The 26386-nt window shown below is 40.4% G+C and overlaps 1 protein-coding gene across 3 annotated transcripts; it reads right to left on the bottom strand.

The window, feature by feature from the left end:
• Positions 1 to 6077: 6077 nt before the first annotated feature.
• UGDH (UDP-glucose 6-dehydrogenase) lies at positions 6078 to 26080 on the bottom strand. 3 transcript variants are annotated; one of them, XM_067531275.1, is made up of 13 exons: positions 25494 to 26079; positions 24581 to 24869; positions 23254 to 23422; positions 19670 to 19771; positions 17885 to 18085; positions 17581 to 17778; positions 17067 to 17214; positions 14756 to 14850; positions 11292 to 11422; positions 10105 to 10238; positions 8815 to 8906; positions 8625 to 8735; positions 6078 to 7294 (listed from the first exon to the last, which is right to left on the bottom strand). In XM_067531275.1, the coding sequence occupies exons 3-13, from the start codon at positions 23413 to 23415 to the stop codon at positions 7184 to 7186; spliced, it is 1485 nt and encodes a 494-aa protein (XP_067387376.1). In that variant the 5' UTR covers positions 23416 to 23422; positions 24581 to 24869; positions 25494 to 26079; the 3' UTR covers positions 6078 to 7183. The 3 variants fall into 3 exon arrangements, with proteins under 3 accessions (XP_067387376.1, XP_067387379.1, XP_067387378.1); XM_067531278.1 differs by lacking the exon at positions 24581 to 24869 and having other exon boundaries at positions 25494 to 26080; XM_067531277.1 differs by lacking the exon at positions 25494 to 26079 and having other exon boundaries at positions 24581 to 25318.
• Between the last annotated feature and the right edge of the window lie 306 nt (positions 26081 to 26386).

Here is a 26386-nt window from a genome sequence, read left to right as displayed (position 1 = left end):
GTTTTTAATCTGCATGGAAGTTCATTGCTGTAGCTGCTGGCTGATTGTTACAATTGGTGTGTTCTCTCAAACAATACTATTTGATATAAACACCAGAAACATAAAAAGGTTTTAGCCATAAGGCTATCATCCAGCTGTGAGAAAAGGACATTACACAATAACATTAAACAACTGTTTTTTACCCATAATCTGAGGAATGATAATGTGGGAAAGTGTTTTCAACATTATTTCATGTTTGAAGTACTTTATGAATCATGGGTGAGTGGCTCTGAAGGTTTAAAAAGATCTGTTTTTCATGCTCACTCAATCATTTCTGAAACAGCTTTTATAACTTGAATCCTTACTATGAACCCTGCTAATATGTTGCTTGTAACAAAGTTTACTCAGGCTTGATTCTTAAATGGAGAAGCTTTACATTTTAATTTATTAATATTACTTACTTGTTACTTTAGAGTTAAAGTATCCATTTAAGGACCTTTGAGGACACACAAAAGTAAAGATAACAGATGACATAAAATATTAAACTGTCCCTTCTTCAAGGCAGAATTTCTTCAGCCCCACTCCACTTTAGGAAAAGCTTTTTCACTGTACTTGTTGAGGTTTTCTGTATATACACAGAGCTATAAAGGCACCATACACATTCACTTGAGGTCAATAAACTGGGACTCTTGTTTTTGTTAGCTGTATGGTACAGGCCAGTTTAATACAATTCTTTACACATCAGGTACAGTGGTTCATTGACTGCAACAGAATTTACTCTGGCATAACGGATCAGAATCTCTTAAGTTGTACCTCACTTAAAGAGCACTCACATTTAACAGGCTCAGAAGACTACTGCTACCACATGCCAGTTTTAATTTAAAAAGATCTCCCTCATGTTGAAAATATTTAACCCTTTCTTAAATTTTGATGCTATACCAGTTTTCTAAAACTAGGTCAGTCCACCATTAAAATCCTAAAGACTACTGACTTGTTAGATACGCAGGGTCAGAATTTCCTCTCTTACACAAGGTAAATCCCAAGCAGTTTCACTAAAGACAGTGCAGCTACACCAGGTGTAGACAACATAAGCAAGAGGAGAACTGGATCCATTGCTTTTTGAGTGCAAGTCAATAATCCCTCCACACTTGCTGCAGTGAATACTGGCTACGCAACATGTTTTCAGTGAGTTAGTGAATCAAAATATTTTCAAACTTATAAAAGGCATTTTTACTCAGTGTTTCAAGACCTAGTCCATGGGAACCAAAAGGCAAAAAAAAATTAATGTGTTTTTGTCATCTAGTGCCAGAAGTCAGAAATTTTGCTGAATTTTTTTTTAAAAAACCATTCCCCTTCCCCTGAGTCATTTGGCCAAACTTGAAGCCCAAATAGAAAAAAATAAGAGTTATGAAGGGATGAAAAGAAGATTTCAGAAAAGAATGGCCCTTTCAGCTATTAAAACTGTTTCTAAAATACCTTAAAAGCACTGAGATTATAAGCTCTTTGGGCAAATATTGTCTCTTGTTTGTACCAAGCAGAATCTGCTGCCTTTATGGCCTGTTGTGACAATCGAGTCTACAAATTTATCCAAATTGTGACTTCAACAGTAAAATGTATGTAAAAGTTCATAAGATGTTACAGTAACCTATAACAACAAATATTGAAGGGAAAAGGTACAAAAGGGAGAAAGAATAACTACGTTAATCTAAACAAAAAGGCCAGGTTGATATGATTCCCAGATTGTGCTAAAATTATGCTTATTAAAAACAAGTGATGTGGAGCCAGAAGTTAATGGCCTAAAATTGGTATGGCAGATATTAGGCCTAAATGGTGGATAAAATAATGAGGGGATGGGCTATTGCAGTGGTTCTCAAGCAGGGTACATATACCCCTGGGGATACGCAGAGGTCTTCCAGGGGGTACATCATCTCATGTGGATATTTGCCTAGTTTTACAACAGTCTACATAAAAAGCACTAGCAAAGTCAGTACAAACTAAAATTTCATACAGATGATTACTGTTCTTTGAACTATACACTGAAATGTAAGTACAATTTTTATATTCCAATTTATAATTATATGGTAAAAAGGAGAAAGTAAGCAATTTGTCAGTAATAGTGTGCTGTGACACTTTGGTATTTTTATGTCTGATTTTTGTAAGCAGGTAGTTTTTAAGTGAGGTGAAACTTGGTGGTACTCAAGACAAAATCGGACTCCTGAAATGGGACTGTAGTAGTTTGGAACGGTTGAGAGTCACTGGGCTATTGCATCCCTCACTCCTTTTTTGGGCCCATAAAAGAAAGATTTTTGTGGGGGGAAGTAGGAAAGAATAGACTGAGGCTACTGGCATGAGCTTTACCATCATGGCTGCCATCCCCACCATTTCATGTGATCCTGGGTTTTGTCAGCTGGATCCTGAAAGATGTCTTGAACAGACTGAGCCAAAGAGGGGGGAATCCAGATGACATCACCACTTCTACCTGCTCCAGCTAAATCCCAAACACCACTTGAGACACACCAGGATTGGACTGTAAAAGCAGCAACACCTCCAGCCCATCTCAATTAACTTCTTCTCTTTTACTCAAAAAGACAGTTAACATCTTTATTACTATCTAACAGACTATCAAATAAGGGGTTTTTTTTTCTTTCTAAAAACTCTTCAGCTGAAGAGAAAGGGACTAAGGAAAGTTCTTAAAATGAAAGCCTTAATTAATATTTAACCTTTCAAATCTTTTCCCCTATCTTTAATAAAACATTAAATGGATTTTTAATGGTGTGTTTGCCATGGTACTAAGCAGGCTGAGGTCCCTGTATAACACACTCTGAACCTTATTTAACACTGTTTAATGTTGGACAGTGACTGAATTATGTTAACACCTTTGGTCCTATTTTCCATCTAAGTTTATACAACAGGCCCCTATAACCACACTATTAATTCCCCCCCCTCCCCCAAACCTCTGTAAAATGGGGGCACCTTACAGGTGGAGAACTGAGGCATTAAGGCCCCAATCCTAAAGCTAAGCACATGTAGATATATTTGCAGAATAGGCCTAGGTGACTTGCCTAGGGTTCAAGAAGTTTGACAGAACTAGGATCTGACTCCAATTCCAGAATCTACTTCCAGACTTTCCTCTAATGAGGCCCTTTTCCTGATCAGGCATCTGAGGGTTAGCAATAATTAAAAAAATAGAGAGGATTAAGAGCAATTCCTAACATTCTGAGATAAAGACTACAGTAACACCTTGCTCATCTTCAGGCTTTATTGCCATACACACACAAAAATGGTCTCACCTAGTTCTAATAATATTTAAAAAGGGACAAATAAAATAAAGTAAAAATCTCACCTGCAATTAAAAAAAAAAAATCTATTGCTACTGTTAACACTCCAAATTACTTTAACAAAAAGATTAGAGACCGTAGTACTTTAAAGTTTATTTTGTGCATCTGAAAGCACTGTCAGTAGAACAGGTCAGAATGAGGTAAAATTAATGGAATTTTTCCAAAGTTTCACTTTCAGCAACATTTTATTTATCCATTGAGTCTCTTGGGCCCAGATCCTGATAAGTATTTAGGTACCTAACTCCTATTGCAATCACTTGAGGAATCTGGCCTTGATTCTTCAACTTTTCCCATTTGTGTGGGTCATTCATACAGAAAAGTGGGGAGAAAAAGAATTTGTAAAAAGCAAGTGTTAAGGGAAGATTCATGCAGGAATTAGTATCAAACTACTTTTACACTTTTGTCTAGATTTCAAGTTGACACTGACCCTTAAATAGCAGATGCTGCGGTTCTCTTTCTACCAGTTATGTCATTACAGAAGTTACATTAGCCTATAAAGTATAAATGAAAAACCCACAGCTGACAGAATATGGGCTTGATCCAGCTGCTGATTACTTCAATGGGAGTCTGTCCATTGACTCTAATGCAGTAGTCCCCAAACTTGTTCTGTCATGTGATCCCTCCCCCCAGGAGCTGTAGTCGGGAGCCGGGGTTGGGGGCCATGACAAGAATCGGCCACAGTCCAGACGAGCTGGGCCTGGCGTTGGGAGCAGAACCGGGGCTATGGCTGGAAGAGGCCGCAGTCAGGGCTGGAGCCAGAACTGTGGCTGGGGACAGGACCAGTGCAGCAATGGGGGCAGAGTAAGGCTGGATGGTGCTCCCTCCCTTGCGCCCTCCCCCCCATAGGGGCTGGTCTGTCCCTGGTGCCCCCTAAATGTTCTGTCGCACCCTCCTTTGGGGGACCACTGTTCTAATGGGAGTTGAATTGGGTCCTAACTATACAGATACTGCATCATGAAGTATATGGTGTTTTTTAAAACAAAAATTTGTACTTACTCAAGAGTTCACCCTGGGTCTCCCCTCTCATTAGTGTGAATTAAAGAGGTTCTCCTGTACTAACAATGCTCCAGCTCTTCTCCATTATTAAAAAATGCAGTCTTCAATTTTGGGAGGCAATAGATTAACACAAAGGTGTCTCCACTACTCCTAAAAGCAATCAAATAATCCTCCAAATTTTCTTGCATTGTCTTATAGTTTAGTCCAGATTTCAGTTGTTTAGTAGGCTTATAAAAACAACACAAAAATGTAACTACAGTACTCCAACTCCAGCAGGAGGATGTGTGACTGAGTCTGCAGTCTGAGTACACAACAAAACAGAAAGACTGTGACTTGTCAGAGAGATTCCATACTAGGTTAAAGTAAGTCCTTAGTGCCCTTAACCCTGTACTCTTTCACAGCTGCACATGCTCCAGCACCTCGTCCAGCAGCCCCATTGCAAAATTAGTATCTCCCCCAAAACGGGCTTGTGGCTGACTTGCAACATTCCTGGATGTAGAACAGCTGGCACTAGCCTAGTTTTGACTCAAGTCTCTCATTGGATCAAAGGATAACCACGGCTTGTCCCCCAGTAAATTTTAAACTTCGGGCTAGATCCACAAAGGGGACTTCAAACATTAGGCACTGCAATGCTGGGACTAGTGCCCTGCCCCTACTGGAGTCCACAGCTCCCGAACAGGCACCCACATGCCCTGTACACTACATGGGGAGAGTCAGGTACCTAACACTGGGATTCACAAAAGCCAAGGAGGAGCCACTCAAATTAAGCCACTTGGAAATGCCAAGGAGACAGGTAGGCCCCAAGCCCCTCCCCTCACTCAAAGGGATTACAGCACCTCAGTCTAGGCAGGAGGGAGGCAAACTCCCTCTGCTCAGCCACGAACCTTCCATGAATTAGGGGCTCAGAACTGCTTTTTTGGTGGGGGAGGGGCAGAGAAACACACAGGGGATGTCATTGGAACAGGTACTTGAGTCCTCCCACATCACAGGTGTGTGCTCTTACCCTTGATCTACAGGCTCATTCACTCTTCCTTGGCCTGCTCTTAACTATTGCACACCAAGTGGAAGAGTTTAAACAGGAGGGATTAAGAGAGTCTGCCCCACCCACAGTCTAGTGGTTAGGACACTCAGCTGAGATGGGGGAGACCTGACAAATCCCTGCTTCATAGCAGGCAGAGGAAGGATTTGAAACTGGGTTTCCCACATCCTGGGTGAGGGCTCTAGCTACTGGGCTATAGGCTATAAATGGGGGATAAGGGTACCACCACCTGCTTTGGGTGCAAGCTCTCATCCAGTAGGCAGCTTGTGAGCATGTCTCCTGTATCAGTCCCTGCAGGCCAGATAGGTGGGGACCCTGCTGTGGTTTAGGCATAAGCCTGGCACCTGAGTATGAGGATTTGGGCAGCTGAGCAGGGGTTTTGAGGATCTAAAGTTTGGACTTTGGCACCTAAATCCCTTGCTGGTTCTAGCCCTTACTGCAGATAATTAAGTACAGCTGTGTAAAGCTTCAGGTTGCCATGGAAATACATGGACCAACAGCTTACAGAAATAAACACATTATACTGCAGGGCCCCTACAGGCTAGTATAAGTCATTACCAAGTGGTTTTCAACCCATGAGCCCATGTTACTTGAGAAAGAAGTTTTGGGGCCTCAATGCCCTTCTAGCCACAAAGAAAATGAAGGGTTCATGGCCCCCTGACACCTGCTCACAACACCCTTTGGTCGCAGCCCCCAAGCTAGGAACCCACAAAACAGATGCAGACTTTATTACTAAAAAGTATTTAATAGCACTGACCGATTAGGACAATGAAACAAGTAGAAATTAAAGCAAAAAAAGTATCAAAACAAACAAGATTTATTCCTGCTAATCAGAGTGAGGTAGCAAACTGACTACTTTATGGATTTTAGATACTCTTCCTGTAGAACCACAGGTAAATTCTTGCAGATTCAATGGGGAGCACATTTGCTTCCACCTCAGATATGATGGTAGCAAGAAAGGGAGAAAAGGACCACCGACTATCCATCATCTGGGAAGGAAACATTTGTTTTACTCAGTGCTCAATAAGAGGAGAAAGCAGGAGGGTCAAATGCTCCTCTTTTTAAGACAATGGGGTGGCAATGCTGTAACAGAGGAGAATTTGGCCCCAAAAGTCAGATTAAATCCATAATTCACAACAGATGTATGATACAAATAATATAGCCGGGACACTAGGGACATAGCTAGTAGGTCAGACTATCAGTGCTGCAATGGGTTTACAACATCACACAATTAATGGGAGATGTGCGTCTAGCTCCCTGACTCCATTATTAAACATTTATATTGCATCAGTGCCCAGAGATCCCAATCAGGATCAGGGCCTCATTGTTAAAACCAGATCAATACTTTATTTAAGGGCTCGATCCAACTCTGATTAAAGTCCATTACAATCTTTTCACGGACTTTCATTTGAGTTACATCAGGCATCTAAGACAGCAAAATTACCCCAGAGTCAAATTAAAATCTTCAAGACCAATGACATTACTGAGCACCAAATATTATTGGATCAAAATAAGAATAATTCTGTTAATTTCTTTTGGCCTTTGTTTATAAAAATTAAAGTGCAACTTGTGAATATTTCTAAAAGCAGAATTTCGCAGTCTGAAATAAATGTTCCTAAAAAATTGATTACTAAAACCAGTCAGGCCTGTACAGTCTTCAATAACTGAAAAAATTACAGTATTTAAAAATACAGAGATTAGAAAATAGATACATTGCTACCATCTCTAGTGTAAAACTGGCTAATAGCTTAAGAACAATATTTTCTTTAAAAAAAAAATCACACAGTTAATATAAGGGGGTCCATTGTGATCCTTCAGTATGTAGTAAAACTTATACTCTGGGTTTTTTGACAGGTGGATCCTGTAGGCTGAACTTTGGAATTTCACATGAAGGAGCAAAAGGAATTCTTTTTGCTGACACTTTCTTCCCAATTGTTTCAACCTGGAAGAGGAAAGAAAATTAATATACTTATGTAAAGCTAGTGCAAAGAGAATCTTGTCAGTCTGTGAGAAATCTATGAACCAGTAAACTGGGGCTTTACCTATGACTTGTTACACACATTCAGTGGATAAAAGCCACATTAAGTGGTTATATTTCTAGTTCGAATGTCCCTTTGCACATGCTAAACAAGCTCTTTAAAAATTGTTACAGAGAGGCCTCAATCCTGGGACTATTTAGGAATGTGCTTAATGCTAAGGAAGTGAATGTTTACTGACTTCAATGGAACTGTCTACATGAGGAACATTAAGTAGGTGCTTAAGAGTTTCTAAACTTTATTTCAAATTTTATATTCAGAAAGTTTAAAAAAAAAAACCACATGAATAATGGAGCTTGGCTTTTTCTTTTTTAAACATCATAACTCTGCAAAGCTAAGAGCATCCACTTTGTTTTAACTAGTCAAACAAATTAATCAGGAAGCTTATGTATACAAAAACAGGCATTATCATTTCCATATGGTGAGCCTGAGTTGCCTCTCACTTATGCCCATTTGATTCCATTGACTTCAACAGACTTGCTCCCAATCCACACTGGTGTAAGAGAAGAACTAGGCCCAATTAATTCTGCTCAAGAGTGGACTAGTTTAGAAACCCCACCATTGAGTAATTAGAGGTGTATCTTCCCCTCTTGAACAAGACCTCATCTATTACTTGGTTTAGAAAAACTAACTACTACAGCTGTGCACACACAAACCATAGTTGATTCTCCAAGCCACATGACAAAGTGGACCAAAACAGTAATGTGCTAGATCGAGACCTCACTGATGGATAATTCCAGTTTTTAAAATATTTAGTGTACTAGTACATTCTGAAAGAAACCAAGTTATTTAGACAACTATTTCAAATTTTCACACTTCAGCATTTACCAAAGGAAACATTTAGCTATGTTTGTCTAATGTGGTTTCTATATTTTATTCAGAATTTAAGTGAGCCTTGAAATGATGAAATACATGTCAGGAGATTATTCACTCCAATTTTAATATCAGTCATTCTGTTGCTGCCAGAAGTACCAGCTATGTCAGGTAAAGCTATGTCTGGTAAACTCATTTGTCTATGTTACTGAATGTTGATTGAATATCCTGATGTGGCTTGGATTTTAAAGCAATATCAGTTTACAAGCAGAACTGTACTGTAGGAAAAGTGCTCTCAGTGAAGGGCTTAATAAAAGGATCTTTACAGCTAATTATAAAGCCAGGTATTAAACTCTCATACTAGATTCTTCTTGTGATTCAACCATACTTCTCCAAAGGACAAAAAGAAAAACCGTTCTTTACCTGGAAGCCTATGACTTGTAGCTCATTATGAAGATCATCAAGAACTCTCCTACCATCAAAGATGAAAGCTGGTTTCAGCATTTTTTTGTGAATGCGCTCATAATCCAACTCCTGTAAATGCCCAACAGAATTTGCATAAGTGTCAGAATTCCTTTTAATTTTCCCCCGTTTTTAAAGGTATTATTTTTACCTTAAACATGTCCCACTCAGTGCAGATAACAAGGGCATGAGCTCCATCGCAGGCTTCATACGGATCTTTACTAATAGTGACCAAACGAGACACTGCAACAAAAAGGAAAATGAAGCATTATGCTTCCCCACTTCCTGGCACTACTGTGGTGTGTACTCCCTGATAGAACAATTTCCCTGCTATTCCTACTCAAACAAACACTTTCAATGTCAACGCCATCTGAAGATTTTCCCCTATCTAAAGGTCCTAGAGCCACTGACGTCAACAGCAGCAGTGGGTATTCAACACCGCTGTAAGATCAGGGCACTTATTTGAGTGCCTAGGTTAGGCGCCTAAACTGGAGTTGTAGTGGAGATTCACTAAGGAATTAGAGGTAATTGTCCAATACTCAGATCCAGACATGGATAGAGGTCATTGTAAAATAATCTTGTTTGAGTAGCGATAATAGCAACACAGTGCTTTTCAAAACACTCCATGCACATTTACTATTTAATACTGCACACACACTACCTGGCTTCAATTAGAAAAGCTCATTGCACATACCAGGAGCTCCATGCATTCCTCCATAAGCGCCCTGTGTGCCATCCTCCTCTTTCTTCATGCCAAGGGCTGTGTGCTTCTCGTATCTCCCTATCTCCAATAACAGGGTCTCTGTGCATGCCCTCATTCCTCACTTCATTCTTATTTATTTTCTATTGGCGCAGTCAAGAATTATGGCATTACAGACTGAGAACTGGTCTACTCTAGAGCACTTGGTTGGTATAGCTATACCAGTATACTACAGTAGCACAGTGTTCCTAGTGTGAATATGATTTACTACATCTCTCAACAGCCCTTGGAATTAGCCTTGAGTGAATTCTTTTCTGGACTAGCTAGGCAGCTGGGCTAGCCAGACACGAGAATTTACAGGTACCAGATAGGAACCTGGGAGGGGAAAACAAGCTGGTAGAATGATGCTAGTCTCCTTCCTCCCTCTCCCCCCCCCCCCTTCTTTTTAAATTGAGGGAGAAGCTCTTTGCACAGCTTTAAAATCAATGTGTCAGAAAGGACAGACTGACCCAGAAGTAACTTTCACATATGTAAGCATTTACGGAGCTATAAGAGTGAAGTTTAAAAAACAAACAACCCAACTTGACATGACCCTTTTTAACTGAGGCAAACCCCTGGTTTAATAATTTAACCAAGCAGCCATCTCTGCCACACTGAAAGCAATTTCTAGAGCACTGGATGGATTCTGCCTGTTGACATACCGTAGAAGGGTAGAAATTATGAGAAGCAAAATTCCCTCACCTTGGTCATCTTCTGAAACACCTGGGTGAGAGAGATCCAGGATGATTTGTTCCCTTGGTACTTTAGGGTCATATATATGGAGTTTTGCTCCTTCATCCATTAAATACTTGCTGATGTAAATACTGGAAGACTCTCTAAGAAAATAAATCAGCCAGTTAATGGAAATCTTCAGACAAACATTTGTTTAGAATAACATGAACAAATACTCACAAATTTGCAGTGCCAAAGCTTTCAAACTCAAATTATTGAATGTAATGCCAGTGATAACACATGGTAGCAAAGTAAATCATCAATAAAAACATAAAACAAAAATAGAGAGCAGTTAAAAGGGTTAATAAAATTTCAGTTCCAACCACCAAACAAAGCCCTCATTTACAGCATTTGAAAGTGTTTTAAAATCTATTACTATAATCTGTTTCAGTCACAATTTAATGTGTGATTTGACTAAGTGTGAAAGTCTAGTGTGTTTTTGGACCCAATGTGACATAGCAGTAGACTTCCTGCCTATGAATACAGGACTCTAGCATCTGAGTTTAGGATGACTCAGTAGAAAACTCCTGCATTATGGTTCAGAGTAATTATGGAGTCATACCAGTGAGTGTGTCTCTGTGAGTCAGTGAGTGTGTCTGATTAGCTCCACCCAGGCTCTAAGTGAACAGGTCATTTGGCCAGAAGGAATTCAGAGGTGATCCCAATAGGAAAGCCATAGAAGTAGCCAAATTTTTTTTTGGCATGGAAATTTAAGCTGAAGTCTATGCTGTGTAATTGTTTTTAAGTTACCAATAAAGGAAGGCAGTGGGGAACGGGTCTGTATGCTTTCTTCTGGACAGTGGAGGTATTTAGCTCACTTACATTGGGTTCAAAATCTATGTTCTGTCTAAGTAACTATTTATATTGTCCTCAGCATTATACTATCTGACCTCCAGGTTAGGTCTCTGCATTGGTTAAAAGGCCATTTTGGTACTTGAACACATCCATTTAAGCCAGACTAAGCCATTTTATAAAACCAAGTCCGCCACAACAGATTGAGGGCCATCTATTTGATCCTCTTCCCCATTTACATAGTTGTTTCAGCTTTGAAGATGGAGCCCAAGATTAGATAAACCTTAGGACACTGTTAATTAGTTAACTGTTAAGGCATTAGCATGCCTTACGACACTGTTAATTAGTTTCATGCATTTTGTCACCTTGTATCTCCTGTGTCTTTTTTGAATGCAAATCCTAGAATAGCAATCTTCTTGTCTGTGACTGTGTTAAACAAGCTGTCAATAATACGGGAAGCAAATCTCCTTCTCTGGTAGTCATTCATGTCTATCACCTGAAATTATGTATAATATGTGGTGTGAATGAGGTTACATTTGACCAAAGAAATGCAGTATTAATCATTTCTGGGGAAAAGAATGCCATTGCCAAGCCTCTGATCAAGATAAAAGCAGTTAGTTAAAAATTAACTAGATAGAGGAACATGTTTTAAATATTAACATGGTTGCAATTTCTATTTTTAACAGATAAAATTTGAGTAACTGAAGGACTGAGCCAGCTTTTTTAATCACAGCAGCAGAAAGAACAATCTTGATCTTGAGCCCCTTGAAGTCAGCAGGTGTTTTCAATTGATTTCACAGTCAGAAACTACTAATAATCAAATTCTGCTGACCTCATTAGTAAAACTTCTAGTGAAGACCCTTAAGAAAGGATCTTATAACATTTTGTCCTAAGTTTAGATGAGGCTCCATTGTATGAAAGCACTCCCCAGATATTAATGGTTGATTTCATTTTTAAAATCTATTTTACTTTTCCTTTCTGTTCAGGGTAGTTTAACCAAAAACCCACACACAAAAAGCCACACAAACAAAATGCACACACAATGCTTGCTATGCTAGGCCAAAACATTGAAAGCAACTACAATAATAGTGAGCAAAGAGGTAAATTTTAGGGAGAAAATGAACTTAGAAAATAAGAGCATCATGCCAGCAAAAATCACACTTCTCTCTAAGTGTTTGTATATACATTGCCTTATACATCTATTTTACACAATGGTCAGGCAGTTTTAGTATCAGTTTAGTGCATATTGTAACATGTCAATGCACAAAGATTGGCATGGATATAAGTGCAAGTGATGCATTTTAATAATAAAAATATTTTTCTTTGAGAAAAGCTTTGAAACCATATGTAGGTTACTCTCCATCTCTGTTGTAGAGCTGCTGGTTTCTCCCCTTCCCCTTTCTCTCATAATTTTAGCCCTTGATCTCTAGCCTCTTCAGGACCATTGCCTCCAATGACCACGTAAGAAAGCCAGGTTTTCCCAGAGACTGGTCAAAGGCATACTATACATCAGATAATGTAGGCAATAGCCTTCCCTCTGACCCTGAACATGAGCACATTCTCATTGCAACAAACAAAGCAAAGCTTAGCAGTTATGTGAACGGTGGCATATGGCCCACGTCAGGTAAAAGTTGCTCAGAAAATGGATGTTCGTGGTAAAGTAATGACACTTGCACTGATCTGGTTTTCTGTGAGTGGGCAAAAAGTAATTTACACACCAAGGGGGAGAAATGAGGTGGTGAGGTAACAGAAGAGCAGTTAAAAGGAGGGTTTAAGATTAGGTTTTAGGACCAATGGGAATTCCCTGCCTAAATACCTTTGTAGGGATACTCTAAAGGCCCAGATCCTCAGACTTCACTGTATCCTCCAGAATCTAAAGCCTTGTCTACACACAAACTTGTATGGTTTATTTAAACTCATTTTATTAAATCAAGCAAACTCCTATTTGAACACAAATTAAATTAAGAGCAGTTTATTTTGGTTTATCTTAAACTTGTCCCAAATCAATTTAAACTAAAACAATATAAACCACACCTTTTACTGGTATAGCTGCAACCACATGAAGGGATTCCCACTTACTATGGGCTTGTCTACACTTGAAATGCTACAACGGTACAGTTGCAGCACTGCATCTATGCCACTGTAGCGCTCAGTGTAGACACTACCTACACCAATGCAGAGGGTTGTCCCATCGGCATACATAATCCACCTTCCCGAGAGGCGGTAGCTAGGTCAATGAAAGAATTTTTCCTTCGACTCAGTGCAGTCTACAGCAGGGTTTAGGTCAGCTTAACTACGCTGCTCAGGGCTGTGGATTTTTCACACCCTCATGCAACGTAGCTGGGTTGACCTAACTTTTTAGCATAGATGAGGCCTAGATCGGTTTCTAAGGCCTTGTCTACGATTGGCAGGAGAGTGTCTCCCACCAACATAGTTATCACAACGAAACCTGATTGGTTTTGTCTTGATTTTAGAGCCAGACAGGCAGAAATAACAAGTGTAAATTTGTCCCTTTCTTCAGAATTTGATGTTAATTGAAGACCCGGGTGAGCATTAACCATTTAATTGCTATTCCTCATCTTAAAATCATCCAGCTAATGTGGTTAACTCCTGCACTCAGGATAATAACAAGACAATGTCTTCTTTACCAATGATGTTCTGTTGCAACCAGGTTACAAGTTTTAAAAACACAGGCACACAAGATCACAGCACTACCAGCTACTGAGCTAGAAACTGGTCTCTGATTAATAACATAATGCACTATTCAGATGGGTGCCTGATAGCTCATAAATTACTCTTTTGCTTAATCAAATAATTGGCTAGTGAGGGATGGTCTTTACAACATTATCAGTGAGAAAGTGATGGAGTCTATTTGTGGGTTTTCTATAAAAACTTTAGAGTTATTTGAAAGTGTATTAAAATAAGTTGCCTTCATTATTTCTGAACTGAGGCTATGCCTACACTACACACGTTAAAGCAGCACAGTTGTACTGCTGCAGCTGCACCGCTGTAAGATCTCCCATGTAGCCACTCTATGCTAACCAGAAAGAGCTCTACCACCAGCATAATTAAACTACCCCCAACAAGCGACGGTAGCTATGTCAATGGGGGAGACTCTCCCTGACCAACAAAAGTTTTACCAACAAAAGAGTTAGTATAGACAAAGCCTGAGACAAGGAGGATAGATTGTGGTTAAAGAACAGGTATGGAGTTAAGAGACCTGGGTTCTGTTCCCAGCTCTGTAACTTCGTGTTATGTGCTGGGCAAGGCACTTACCCTGAGGCATAGAGGGATTGTGTCTACACTGCAATCTGAGGTGTGATTGCAGCTCTGCCACCCACATACACGCCCACACACACACTTTACCCTTGCTGCCATGATTAAAAACAGTAATGCAGCTGCAGCAGCGCAGGCTGTACAAGCCCACCCAGAACACTGGGTTACTCCTACTGAAGGCCAAGCCACCACACACAGGTAAAGCTAGAGATGTCTGCCTGAGATCACAGCTTGGATTTACACCCTCAGTGTAACCTAGGGATAGTAATGCCTATCCTGAAAGGATGTTGAATCCTCATTTATTACATTTGTAAAGCACTCTGATAACCTCATTTGGAAGGTACTATACAAAGCATTTATTAATAAATATTTGTTACTGCTACAGTTAAGCAGGTATCTTATTTTCAGTTCCAATCAAACTGAAGGATAAATGATAAATTGCCACAGACGATGCTGAAAAGTTACAAGCAGAAGAAATACTGGCTCATTCAGAGGTAACGGTGACATGCTCTGTTTGAATAGGCTTTACAGTACGTGAATGGACTCATCATACCTGTTGCCAATAGCGAGCGACTTCAGGCAAATTCAGAGCCTCGCAAAGGTAAACTAAATTCAGAACATCCTTCTGAAAACAGCTACCACCAAATCCTGAGAGAAAGGAAATGGTCACTCAGACGGTCTTCATGAATAAAAGATTAGTGTGCTTAGCAATACTTGGAATCACTGTATGTCTGGAATAGGCCAGGTAGCTCATGGGGGGAAGGTGGGGGACACCACTTTTTGACAGGCCTGGCCTGTTTCTCTGCTCTTGCTGGTCAAGATGTAATTTGCCAGGTTTTTATTATGTGTGCACTTGTGGCTGTGTATGCATCCATCTTGAAACTAGCAGCCGCACACCTCATGGCTGGGAGCACATGGCGGCCAGCACAAGCATCCCACTATGCATGCACAGAATGCACTCTGCCATGCTCTCACCCACCAGCTGCTGAAACTGCAGCAGTTCCTCTCAACACCAGGGGACCCAGCTGGGAAATGGGACAGTCCCGTCACCTGAGGGTGAGGTTCACTAGTAGGAGGGGATGGTAGCGGGTCTCCCTCAAGGGCCCAGGGCGGGAGTCAGGTGGGAAGAAAAGTAAATCTAAGCCCCTCACGAACACAGAGACACTTTAAAATGGCATTCCACAGCCCCTGCAGATTGGTAGTTATCGACCAAAATATAAAAATAGTTTTCCATGGATCTGCTGCCAGTCTCTCAAACTAAACAAACTCCTAGGATTCTTCCAAATCCTATTCCTCAACTCTTCTTACTTTTGCAGCTAGTAGGACCTAAAAGCCTGTCAGTTTTGCCATGGACCTCAGGAGAAAGAAGCAGCAGGTCTCTTGGGACCACTATACAGAGAGTAGATGTAAATGGAATTTAATAGGCTTCTGGATTCTCACTATCGTGGAGCCAAAGAAGAACAAAAAGCTGATTAGGTGATGAGATGATGAATGGCAGGATCCTGAACTCTCAGACTCCCCTATACCAAGCCAAACAGGTAAGTATCTGAAAAATGGGCATATTTGGGTAACAGATTTTGTTACTTGCCTTTCCTCTCTTATAAACATTTGTGACAAAGTCAACATTACTTTAAGTTTCTCAGTTGACTGTGTGTTGTGTGAAGAAATACTTCTTTTTGTTCGTTTAAATCTGCTGCCTATTAATTTGATTTGGTGACCCCCTAGTTCTTGTGTTAGGAGAAGGAGTAAATAACACTTCCTTATTTACTTTCTCCACACCAGTCACTATTTTATAGACTTCTATCATATCCCCTCTCAGTCATCACTTTTCCAAACTGAAAAGTCCCAGTCTTATTATTCTCTCCTCATATGGAAGCTTGTCCATACCCCTAATCATTTTAGTTGCCCTTTGTGTACCTTTTCCAATTCCAATATATCTTTTTGAGATGAGGCAACCAGATCTGAACACAGTATTTAAGATGTGGGTGTACCACGGATTTATAAAGAGGCAATATGATATTTTCTGTCTTCTTATCTATCCCTTTCCTAATGATTCCCCAGCATTCCGTTAGCTTTTTTTTACTTCTGCTGCAGATTGAGTGGATGTTTTCAGAGAACTATCCACAATGACTCCAAGATCTCTTTCTTGAGAAGTAACAGCTAATTTAGATGCCATCATTTTATATTTATATTTGGGATTACGTTTTCCAATGTGCATTACTTTGCATTTATCAACATTGAATTCATCTGTCATTTTGTTGCCCAGTCACCCAGTTTTGTAAGATCCCTTTGTAACTCTTCCCAGTCTGCTTTTGACTTAACTATCTTGAGTAGTTTTGTATCATCTGCATATTTCCCACCTCACTGTAGATCCCTTTTTCCAGATCATTTATGAATATGTTGAACAGTACTGGTCCTAGTAGACTCCTGGGGGACATGATTTACCTCTCTCCATTCTGAGAACTGACCATTTCTTCCTACCCTTTATTTCCTATCTTTTAACCAGTTACTGATCCTGGTGAGGACCTTTCCTTTTATCCCATGACAGCTTACTTTGCTTAACAGCCTTTGGTGATGGACCTTGTCAAAAGCTCTCTGAAAATCAAAGTACACTATATCCACTGGATCATCCTTGTCTACATGCTTGTTGACCCCCTCAAAGAATTCTATTAGATTGGTGAGGCATGATTTCCTTTTACAAAATCATGTTGACTCTCCCCCAACTACACTACAGTAGGTCTTTTGAAAGCTATTGTGCTTTCAACAATTACTTTAGAACACCAGTACTTATTTCTAAATGTTTCCAGTTGAGCTATTGACAGTTCTCCTACCAAGTCTGAAAAAAGAAAAGATTCATCATTTACCAACACTGGCTTTCAGAAACTTATTTCCTATTCTTTGGTCCATTCCAATGGCTCTTGCTACCTCTTCAACATCAGCTCCTGTAGCTTCACACAGAGCACTGATTGAGTTAATGCTGCTGATTCTCTGGGCAAGGAAAGCATTAGCTGCCTGCAAATAAAAACAAACAGAACAGAGGTGTTTTTCCTTCTGTAAATGAGATGTCTGTAAGCCAAAGGAGGGATTACTTCAATGTGTTCACAGATTTTTTTGGGGTTGATATTACCATTTTCTGCTTTTTCCAATATGTATGATTTCATTCCCAAAATATAATTGATTTTGTATAAGATTCTTTCTGATAAAGAAAAGCTAGTTAGCAAATTGTGAGCAAACAATTTTGATATGCAATACTGCAATCTCTTATAAGCATTCAGATAACTAGTTTCTGTGGCTTTTGGAGGTTTATTCTTAGTAATATCAGTCCTGATATATTGTATTTAAGTTGTTGATTAACATAGCAACATAAATAATACCAACCAGTTTGGAAAGCTCAGATGACCAAGTATTGGTTGTGAGGATTTTTCCTTTGGGCACCCAGTGCTCATACACAGCACATAGAGCATGGACTGCCTTCTGCCCCTCTGGGGTCTCATCTCCACCAATCAGCACTCTGTCTGGGTTCTTTAGGTCCTTGATAGCAGTTCCTTCTGCTAGGAATTCTGGATTAGACAACACCTGTAAACAAACAGGAAAATAAAGTTTGAAGTAAAACACAACAAGATATTTGGGGGGGAAATGACAACTATTTAGTCCATAACGTCTAGATTTTTTTTTTGTTTACCTGCAAATTCAAGTTAGGTTTTGTATTGGCATCAAATATCCGACGAATACTCTCTGCTGCACGTACTGGGACTGTGCTTTTCTCAGTGACAATCTTATAACCATCTGAATTTTGTACAATCCGTCTAGCACATGCTTCAATGTACTTCAGATCAGCTGCCCGGCCTTTTCCCATCCCATAAGTCTTTGTTGGGGTGTTAACCTAGTTACAAATACATGGGAAGGAAAAGCCTGAACATACAGGAAAAGCCTGAACATACAGGAACATACAGGAACATACAGGAACTCCTGCATACCTGAGATTGCACTCCAAGGATAGGAAAGCTTCTGTTCTACTGATTCAGCCAGTTCCTGGCTGCCAGATCAATGAAGAACTAGCAGACTTATCAATTACTCATTGTAACTTCTAAAGAAATATCACTGAGCTCTGTTCACTGTCGAATAGGATTTACACAAGGGGCATTCATAGCAGCTCTGCAGGCTTCAATAAAGGCTAATCTTTATTCAGGAGACAAAATTGCTTCTCCATACCCACAAAGAGCCATTTCTAGTCTTCTCACCAACCTAAGGTACAATACTTGCAAAGATTAAATTCCTCCTTATATGCCTCTACTCTGAGGGATTCCTCTGATGCTACTACTAGGGAGGTTACTCCCCAAAACCGTCTGACTGGAAAATCTAATTGCAGATCAGCCACACAGCTCCTTAAAATTGCTCTACTTGAGGGAGGATTGGGGGAGTATCAATCTAGGGCAATACTTCTTTTAATTGAACATAGAGGGTCCGTCTCAATAGAAACTGAAGGCAAGAATATCAAAATTAAAACACAACACAGCATGTTTCACCAGCCAGGGACAGGAACTCAGCTGTTGAATTAGTGGCTGTCATCCAATAACTGGTTCAGTTATTACATGGCATTAATATTAGACTTAATTGATTCAATGAGAAGATTCTGCCAGGGGACAGAAGACAGCTTATTAATAAGAGCTCTTCCTAATAGCACAGCTCTCTGTAAAGCACTTGAAGAATAGAACAGTAACTGGTCTGCAGCCCAAGAACTTGTTATTATGTAGTTCTGTTGGGTATGGAACTAGGTACATGACTTTTAGACACTGCAAAATGCCACAAACATGTGTTGAAGAGGACGGTTTCCTAGTTTTAAAAGGATGGAAATATTAAAAACTATAGGACAGTATCGAAAAACAAACAAAAAAATGCTGCAGTTTCCTTCTTTCCAATAATTAACTGAATTTTTAAAAGTATTGAAAAAAATATTAAAGACTTTATATTCAGATAAGTATTATGCCATCTTCACTGCCAATCCTGCAATGAACCCTGCTAATGGACTCTTATTTCTGCATGAGTCCCATCGACTTCAGTGGAATGCTACAAATATAAGTCCACGCTAATGGATTCTGTTATAAGACTGGGCCTTATTTTGTACTGTATCTTCAGAGAAACACTCAGCTATGTAAAGTAACAGGCTTATTATTTGTATACAGAGTCCAAAAGTTTATTGGGCACTTTACACAGAGTGATAAATAATAGCAAAAGAAGAGGAAGATTAAGAGTTTTATTATCCTCACTGAAAGCTAAGCATACCTGCCTGGTAAAACCTACACAGGGCAGCACTAGTCTGTTATGCCACCTGAAACCACATCACTTCTTCAAAGAAGATAAAGGACACTTAAAAAAATCCACTGGCACTCCCTTGTGCTCCTGCCCTCCCCCCATTTGAGCACAGCAATATCATAATAAATATTAAAGCACAAAAGAAATTACTTACAGAAATAAATACCAAGTCAGCCTCTCTAATGGCATCATCAATACTGGTGGAAAAGAAGAGATTCTTTCCTCGGCAGGACTCTACCACTTCTTTTAGCCCTGGCTAGAGAGACACAGGCAAATATTTAATAGTCAAAATTTGATTAAAACAGGTAACAGTGTATTCAAACAGGCAGCATACAACTTTAAGTACAACAAAGGTTTTGTTTTCAAGTTTTTAAATATTTTCTTTATTAAAGTTACTTCAATCTTTCAGAAAATAAAACTTGCATGGATTCACAGAGGTTCATCCTGAGAACAAAATAAGACTATGTCTACACTACAGACCTTACACTGGCACAGCTGTACCGCCGCTGCGTCTTCTGTGTAGCTGCTCTATGCTGATGGGAGAGAACTCTCCTGCTGGCATAATTAAACCACACCCAACAAGCAGCGATAGCTATGTCGGTGGGAGAGCGTCTCTTGCTGACATAGTGCTGTCCACACTGGCGTTTTTGTCAGTGAAACTTATGTCAGTCATGGGGTTTGTTTTTTCACACCCCGACCAATAAAAATCTTAACAACGAAAGTGCTTGTATAGACCAAGCCTAACTATAGCCCTCTCTTACATAGAAACACAGCATTGGGATGCTTCCCCAACACCTCCACTCACTTGCATGGGGCCTCTAGTTAGTCATACACCTGAACAAACTCCATGTATTAAGACTCCCTACAAAAATGTTTTAATTGAAACTATTATTGGACAGAAACTAAAGCCACTATTCTAAATAAAATAGACAAGAACTGTGAATTTAACCTAATCACAAAATTTCTGCTTATGAAAGTACTATGAAAGGAATGATACAAGATCATATTTCATTAACGGCTATCAAGGTAAAGGTTCAGTGTGGGGGATGGGAGGGAAACTGCACCTTACTTAAACAAGACATTTTTTGCTGTCTCACTGTTTACTAGACAGCTGATCTAACAGAAATAAAAAATTAACTCAAGTAGAAAATTATTACCACAGAACCTGAGCCATTTCAAATAAACACCAGAACCCACATCATTAATAAGATTAACATTCCAGCTGTGATTTTTTATGGAATTCAGTACAAAGATTGGTCATGTAAAAACCAAAAGGATTAGTTTATATCTTCCTACATGGCAGTAGAAGGGGGGGTCGAGCACAAAGTGCCAGGGGTTAAAAATTGCAACTGTCTGAGCTCATTCTTGGCAGGTTTGGTGCCTTAGTTGTAAGCAATAGACATCCTGCTGGGAAACAGATTAACTTCTTGTACGAGGAGACTAGTTGTGTTTTAAATTTGCTCAAACAGTTTAAGTTTTAATATAAAATAAAACATTTGCTTATCCATGTTAAGATCTGCACTCAATTCTTTCCACAAAACTTATTCACTAATTTGAGTGCTATAAACTTAACGTTAGTTCAATTTTAAACAAATTCTGGAAACAAGATGTGAAGGCTATGGTTTTGATTTTTTAAACAAAGATCAACAGACCAACATTGTCCTATATTTAATATTACAGCAAAGGTAAAAATCAGAGGTAACATCAGAAGACATGAAACAAGTTTGTATCTTATTTAGGGCTGTCAATTAATCGCAGTTAACTCAAGCAATTAATGCAAAACAAATTAACTAGATTAAAAAAAAAATAGTCACAATCACAGTTTTAATCGCACTGTTAAACAATAATAGAATACCAATTTAAATGTATTATAAATATGTTTGGATGTTTTTCAACATTTTCAATTATCTTGATTTCAACTGCAACACAGAATACAAAGAGTACAGTGCTCACTTTGGTTTTTTTATTACAAATATTAACATTTATTAATCTCACGATAAATTGCGATTATTTTTAATAGTTTGACATCCCTCATCTTAATATAGCCAAAACAACATTTAAGAAAGCCTTGCAAAATTCTACTTGCCTTACTTTTGAAGACTGAGCAAAAACATTTGCTTTTTCCATTAAAAAGTGGGGGCATGTATATGTTGAGCCTGGGTCAGTAAGTTTTCATATCAACTTTGTTACAGTAGAACCTCAGAGTTATGAACACCTCATGAATGGAGGTTGTTTGTAACTCTGAAATGTTTGTAACTCTGAACAAAACATTATGGTTGTTCTTTCAAAAGTTTTACAACCGAACATTGACTTACTACAGTTTTGAAACTTTACTATGCACAAGAAGAATGCAGCTTTCCCTTTATTTTTTTCATAGTTTACATTTAACACAAAACTGTACTGTATTTGCTCTTTTTTTTTTTTTTGTCTCTGCCACTGCCTGATTGTCTATTTCCAGTTCAAAATGAGGTGTGTGACTGACTCATCAGTTCGTAACTCTCAAGTGCTACTGTATTTACAATAACACAGTGGGGCGAAGCTACTCTTTAGTGAGCAAACACCATGTAAAGTACCAAGTGCTAAAATTGGTAGTCTGTATACAAGACAATGGAAGTCCTTTTGCAGTATAAAGAGCAGTGATGTTACATATCAACAGATCTTGGACACTGAAATTAGTGTATGTGCTTACTGAAAAATGATTTTTTAAACTAAAAACCAAAAGATGTGAAATGTCACTGGTTAGGAAATTAAAAGCTCTTGGCACTCCTGATTATCAGGGTATCACTCAGATTAAAACAAAAAACAATGACCCGACTCCTTATAGGAAAGACTAAAGTTCTAGCAAAAATCCTAACTTTAAGAAACACCAGACTCCAATGAACTACTAGAATAGGACCAGATTCTGACACCCTGGTACCAGTCAAAAATCAACATGACTCTTGTGTAGTGAGGTACTACTCACTGTAAGAGTGATAGAAAGAGCCCTGAAATAGTTTCTCATTTTCCTGTATGTTGCTAGATCACTTGTATGCTAGGTGAAAGTTTGATTTACCACTCCACCGCCATTTGCAATGGTGTAGGAAAAAGCAATGAATTCTTCACTGCATCCTTAACGTTGACAGCTTGCTTGCACAGGTGTGAATAGCAGTTAGGCCCTGTCTCCACCAGCCAAGAAAATTGTTCTCTCCTTTCTAGTTGCATTATAGTTATAACAGAGTCAGGAAACATGCCTTCAATATGGCTGGATATCTCCTTACTTACAACATGGTTACAGTTTGTAGTGTGGATGGGTCCTAACGGCAGTGGTCCAAAGCTTCTTCCTAGGACACAGATTGCCATCCACATTACAAATTGTAAGAAAGGAGACAAAAGTGTCATAACTAGGTCTGCTGACTCAGTTATAAGTGTAATGTATACAGGGTCCAAAAAGAACCATGATTTTGTATGGTGTACTGAATACATACACATTTTTTCCTGACCAGGATGCACAGAACCTAAGTAAATAATCTCTGAAACACTCTCCAGCATCCGACAGCACTCAATTCATGGAGGCCAGTGGTTATTTCAAACCATCGTTTATGGCACACAGTTAACGTGTAGTTGTTGAAGGAGGCATGTACTTTTGATGGTCCTAGAACAACCATTAAGAGTCAAGGATGGGCAGATGAGGGGGATTGTATGAGCTGTGGCAAATACTTTATATTAAAGACAGAAATGTTGTAATAAACACAGGTTTACCTCATATATTGGAAGTGTATCAGAGTTCCAGGCATTAATTCTAGCTTCATTAACATCAACAACTGTAACCTTGATTTTAGGGCACATATGTGCAATGACACTACACGTTGGCCCACCAACATAGCCTGCACCAATACAACAGATTTTCTTTATTTCAAACATGGTTGCTCTAGTGAAGAAAGGGGGGAAAAGAAAAAGAGGGGAAAAAAAATAAAAAGGTAAGGTCATTGTACAGTAATTCAAACAGTAAAAACCGCTGATATTCTCCTGTTATGCTACCATAGTCAATCAGAAATATTTCCTTACATAATTAGTATAATTATAAAAAGAGCATCCCAGCTGGACAACCACTGAAATTAGCTAGATAGTCTCTTGTGTCCAGGAACACTTTTAAATTCCAGCTATGCTAGCTAGGGAAATTGTGCTAGTATCTTTGTAATGAAACATACATAGATCATGAGAAACATGCGAACGTATTTTCCATGGCCATTTTAAAACAAGAGCATAAAATATGGTTTAAACATATATGCATAGTCTGAACTGTAAATTGAGTCTACCTTTTAATAATAGTTTAGCTGAAAACTCAGCTTACTTCAGTCTATTTTTAATTTTAGTTAGTTTAATCAATGTTAAATCATGATAAATCACTTACTGCTAGCCAAACAGTAACATTCTCAAAATCAGCCACCAGAGTTCCTATTCTGCATGGCACTGAGCAACCTCTCTAGTCTTTGGGACTAGATAATGCTCAAGTGCTGGACCATGGATATGATAAATGCTTACAAAGTTTTGAAAACTTATTATCTCTAACACAGCTATCAAATCGACCATGCTGAACAGTGACATGACTGAAGACTTAACACTAAGCTGCATGCTTCAAAATTAATGTAGAAATAATGTCACTATAGCTTATATTAATTTTGATGAGGAATTTCTCACAATTAGCCCCCTTTTCATCTGCAACTCATTAATTTGTTCTTTTAGACATTTCTCGTGTGTCTATCACAACTTTCTTTGAACACAATGGAAAATATTAAGTCCTGATCCTTCTCCCATAATAGATGTTTTGCCACTGATCTCCATAGGAGCCAGAGTTGAGCCCTTAAAAATACACAATTATACCGAGCAAGTCTCAGTATCACTGTACTCATGTACAGTTCATCAATCTTACTGGAGGTAGCTATCAGTCATTTTTCAGGTCATCATATTACTTTTACTATAGCAGTAGAGATTGCCTTCCCTTTCCTCCTGCTCCCCAAAATATACTGAAATACCACTGTATATGCAATAAATTGACTCTAGAGGAAACATTATTAATGAGACTTACACTATTTCCTTTTAAACCAAACTTGTCTCACTGCTGACAGATTATGCTTCTATCAATCAGTAATTATTTTAACTATTACATCAAGTTTAGGTTGTCCGCATTCTTGACAAGAGCATCCCTCCACTACAAAAACGTGCAACATTACAAGAAGTGAATGCTAACTGGCACCCTTCTTGGCCAGCTCAGCAGAGAGACCACTGAATGGCCATGGCCCTTAGCACCACAATTTCTTCTAGGACAGGGTGGGGGAAAGCTTGCAATGAGTGCTATTGCTCATGCTGTATATGATCTGTGAACAGAAAGAGTATTTTAGTCATTAGGAAGAGCAAGGCTACGTTACAGGCATGTAAAATTTCAACAGTATAAGAGAAAATGTGGCTATAGAAAAAGATTTAAAAACAAATAAATAGCATAAAAGATTTAGACTCAAAAGTCCCTGGCCAGCATGATATTAACACTGCACATTTTTGCGGACAGTTTTGTAGAGAACAGATATTGCGAAACCTTTTAAAAAAATGCAACAGTCATTTGACAAAGCAAGCCCCAGCCAATGCCACACAGACCTGGATGGAAGTTCACTGTGTGCTTCTGATCCCCGGAGTTAAAGGGCAGAAAGGAGGGCAGCAAAACCATCACCAACGGCAGAGTAACACACACAGAAATCAGAGAGAGCCCCTCCAATCCATGCTCCCAGCGGGGGCCATGGCAGGATAGGTCCGCCCCAGCCCCCTTTGTCCTGCCGTGTTTGAGAATGTCCCCAGCTATGGGAGGAACCATGCTCCACACTTCAGGAAGCAAAGGAAGGCGATCTCAAGCGCGCACTGCGGGTTCACGGGGCTGGGGAGGACCCTGCACCGCGCGCAGGGAGGAAAAGAGGGAGAAAATGTACCCTACAGGCGCAGGGGATACATACAGCGCGACCGCTGCCGGCCGATCCCGTGCCTGCGGCCAGGGTTCCCGAGGCTCCGAAGATGATGATGATGCTGCTGCTGGCGGAGCGAGAAGACACCTCCTGGCTGGGCGGCGGACAGCAGCCAGAGCCGCTATTTAAACAGTCCCTTTCCCAATCCCGCCCGGCGCGGCCCGACCCGACCCGCGGGAAGGGGCAGGGCTGGCCTCACCCAGGCCGGGGGAAGGACGCGCCAGCCCGCCCGCGGGAGGAGCCTGGGCTCGGAACAGGGGGCTCTTGTCTTCCCCCCGCGGCGGGCGCGTCCCGCCCACGGCAGCTAGCGAATGCCGGCAGGACAGCTCAGCCGCCGGCCGAGGCGGAGGGCGAGGAGGAGCGGCAGGGCCCCCGGGCCCAGCTGGCGGGAGGGGAAATGTGACCCGCGCGCTTCCCCCTCCCTGTTCTGCTGCCACGGCCTCGGGCCTGCTCTTCCCCGCCTGGCCCCAGGCGCCGCCGCAGCGCCAGGGCCCGTCTCCGCCTCGGCTCAGTCAGCTCCCTCAGAGGCCTGGCTGTGCTGCCTTCGTCCCTCCCTGGTCCCGCCCTGGCTGCGCGGGCGCCCCGCTCCCCGCCTCTCGGCCGGGCTGGCTCATCGCCAGCGCTGACAGGCGGCTGGCGTCAGCGCCGGCGAATTTCAGTCTTACGGGTTTGGGCAGCCGCAGCCCCTGCGTGGCCCCTCTCAGGGCCCAGGGAAGCTGCTGCGGAGCGCATTGAAGAGCTGGCCTCTGTGTGGGCGGCCTTTCTGGGCTCGGGGGGGGGCTGTCTGTGCCCCAATAGCCATGGTAGGCAAAACCACTTCCAACTGCTGCTCAAAAGATTGTGCCCCCTCCCCTCAGCCGCCTTCAGGCTGCACACCTGAGTGG

Source organism: Emydura macquarii, unplaced genomic scaffold (genome assembly GCF_026122565.2).
Source record: "Emydura macquarii macquarii isolate MOO-44397 ecotype Brisbane River unplaced genomic scaffold, CSIRO-AGI_Emac_v2 contig_3128, whole genome shotgun sequence".
Taxonomy (NCBI): Eukaryota; Metazoa; Chordata; order Testudines; family Chelidae; genus Emydura; species Emydura macquarii.
This window is presented reverse-complemented; position numbering and strand designations above follow the sequence as displayed.

Excerpts from the sequence above, each read along its gene's own strand:
- UGDH (XM_067531278.1), bottom strand. The coding sequence starts at position 23,415 with ATGTTTGAAATAAAGAAAATCTGTTGTATTGGTGCAGGCTATGTTGGT. Across the intron at positions 17,779-17,884 it reads AACCTAACTTGAATTTGCAG|GTGTTGTCTAATCCAGAATT; the intron begins GTAAACAAAAAA and ends GTTTGTTTACAG. Across the intron at positions 8,907-10,104 it reads TGTTTCAGAAGATGACCAAG|TGTCTCGTTTGGTCACTATT; the intron begins GTGAGGGAATTT and ends TTTTTGTTGCAG.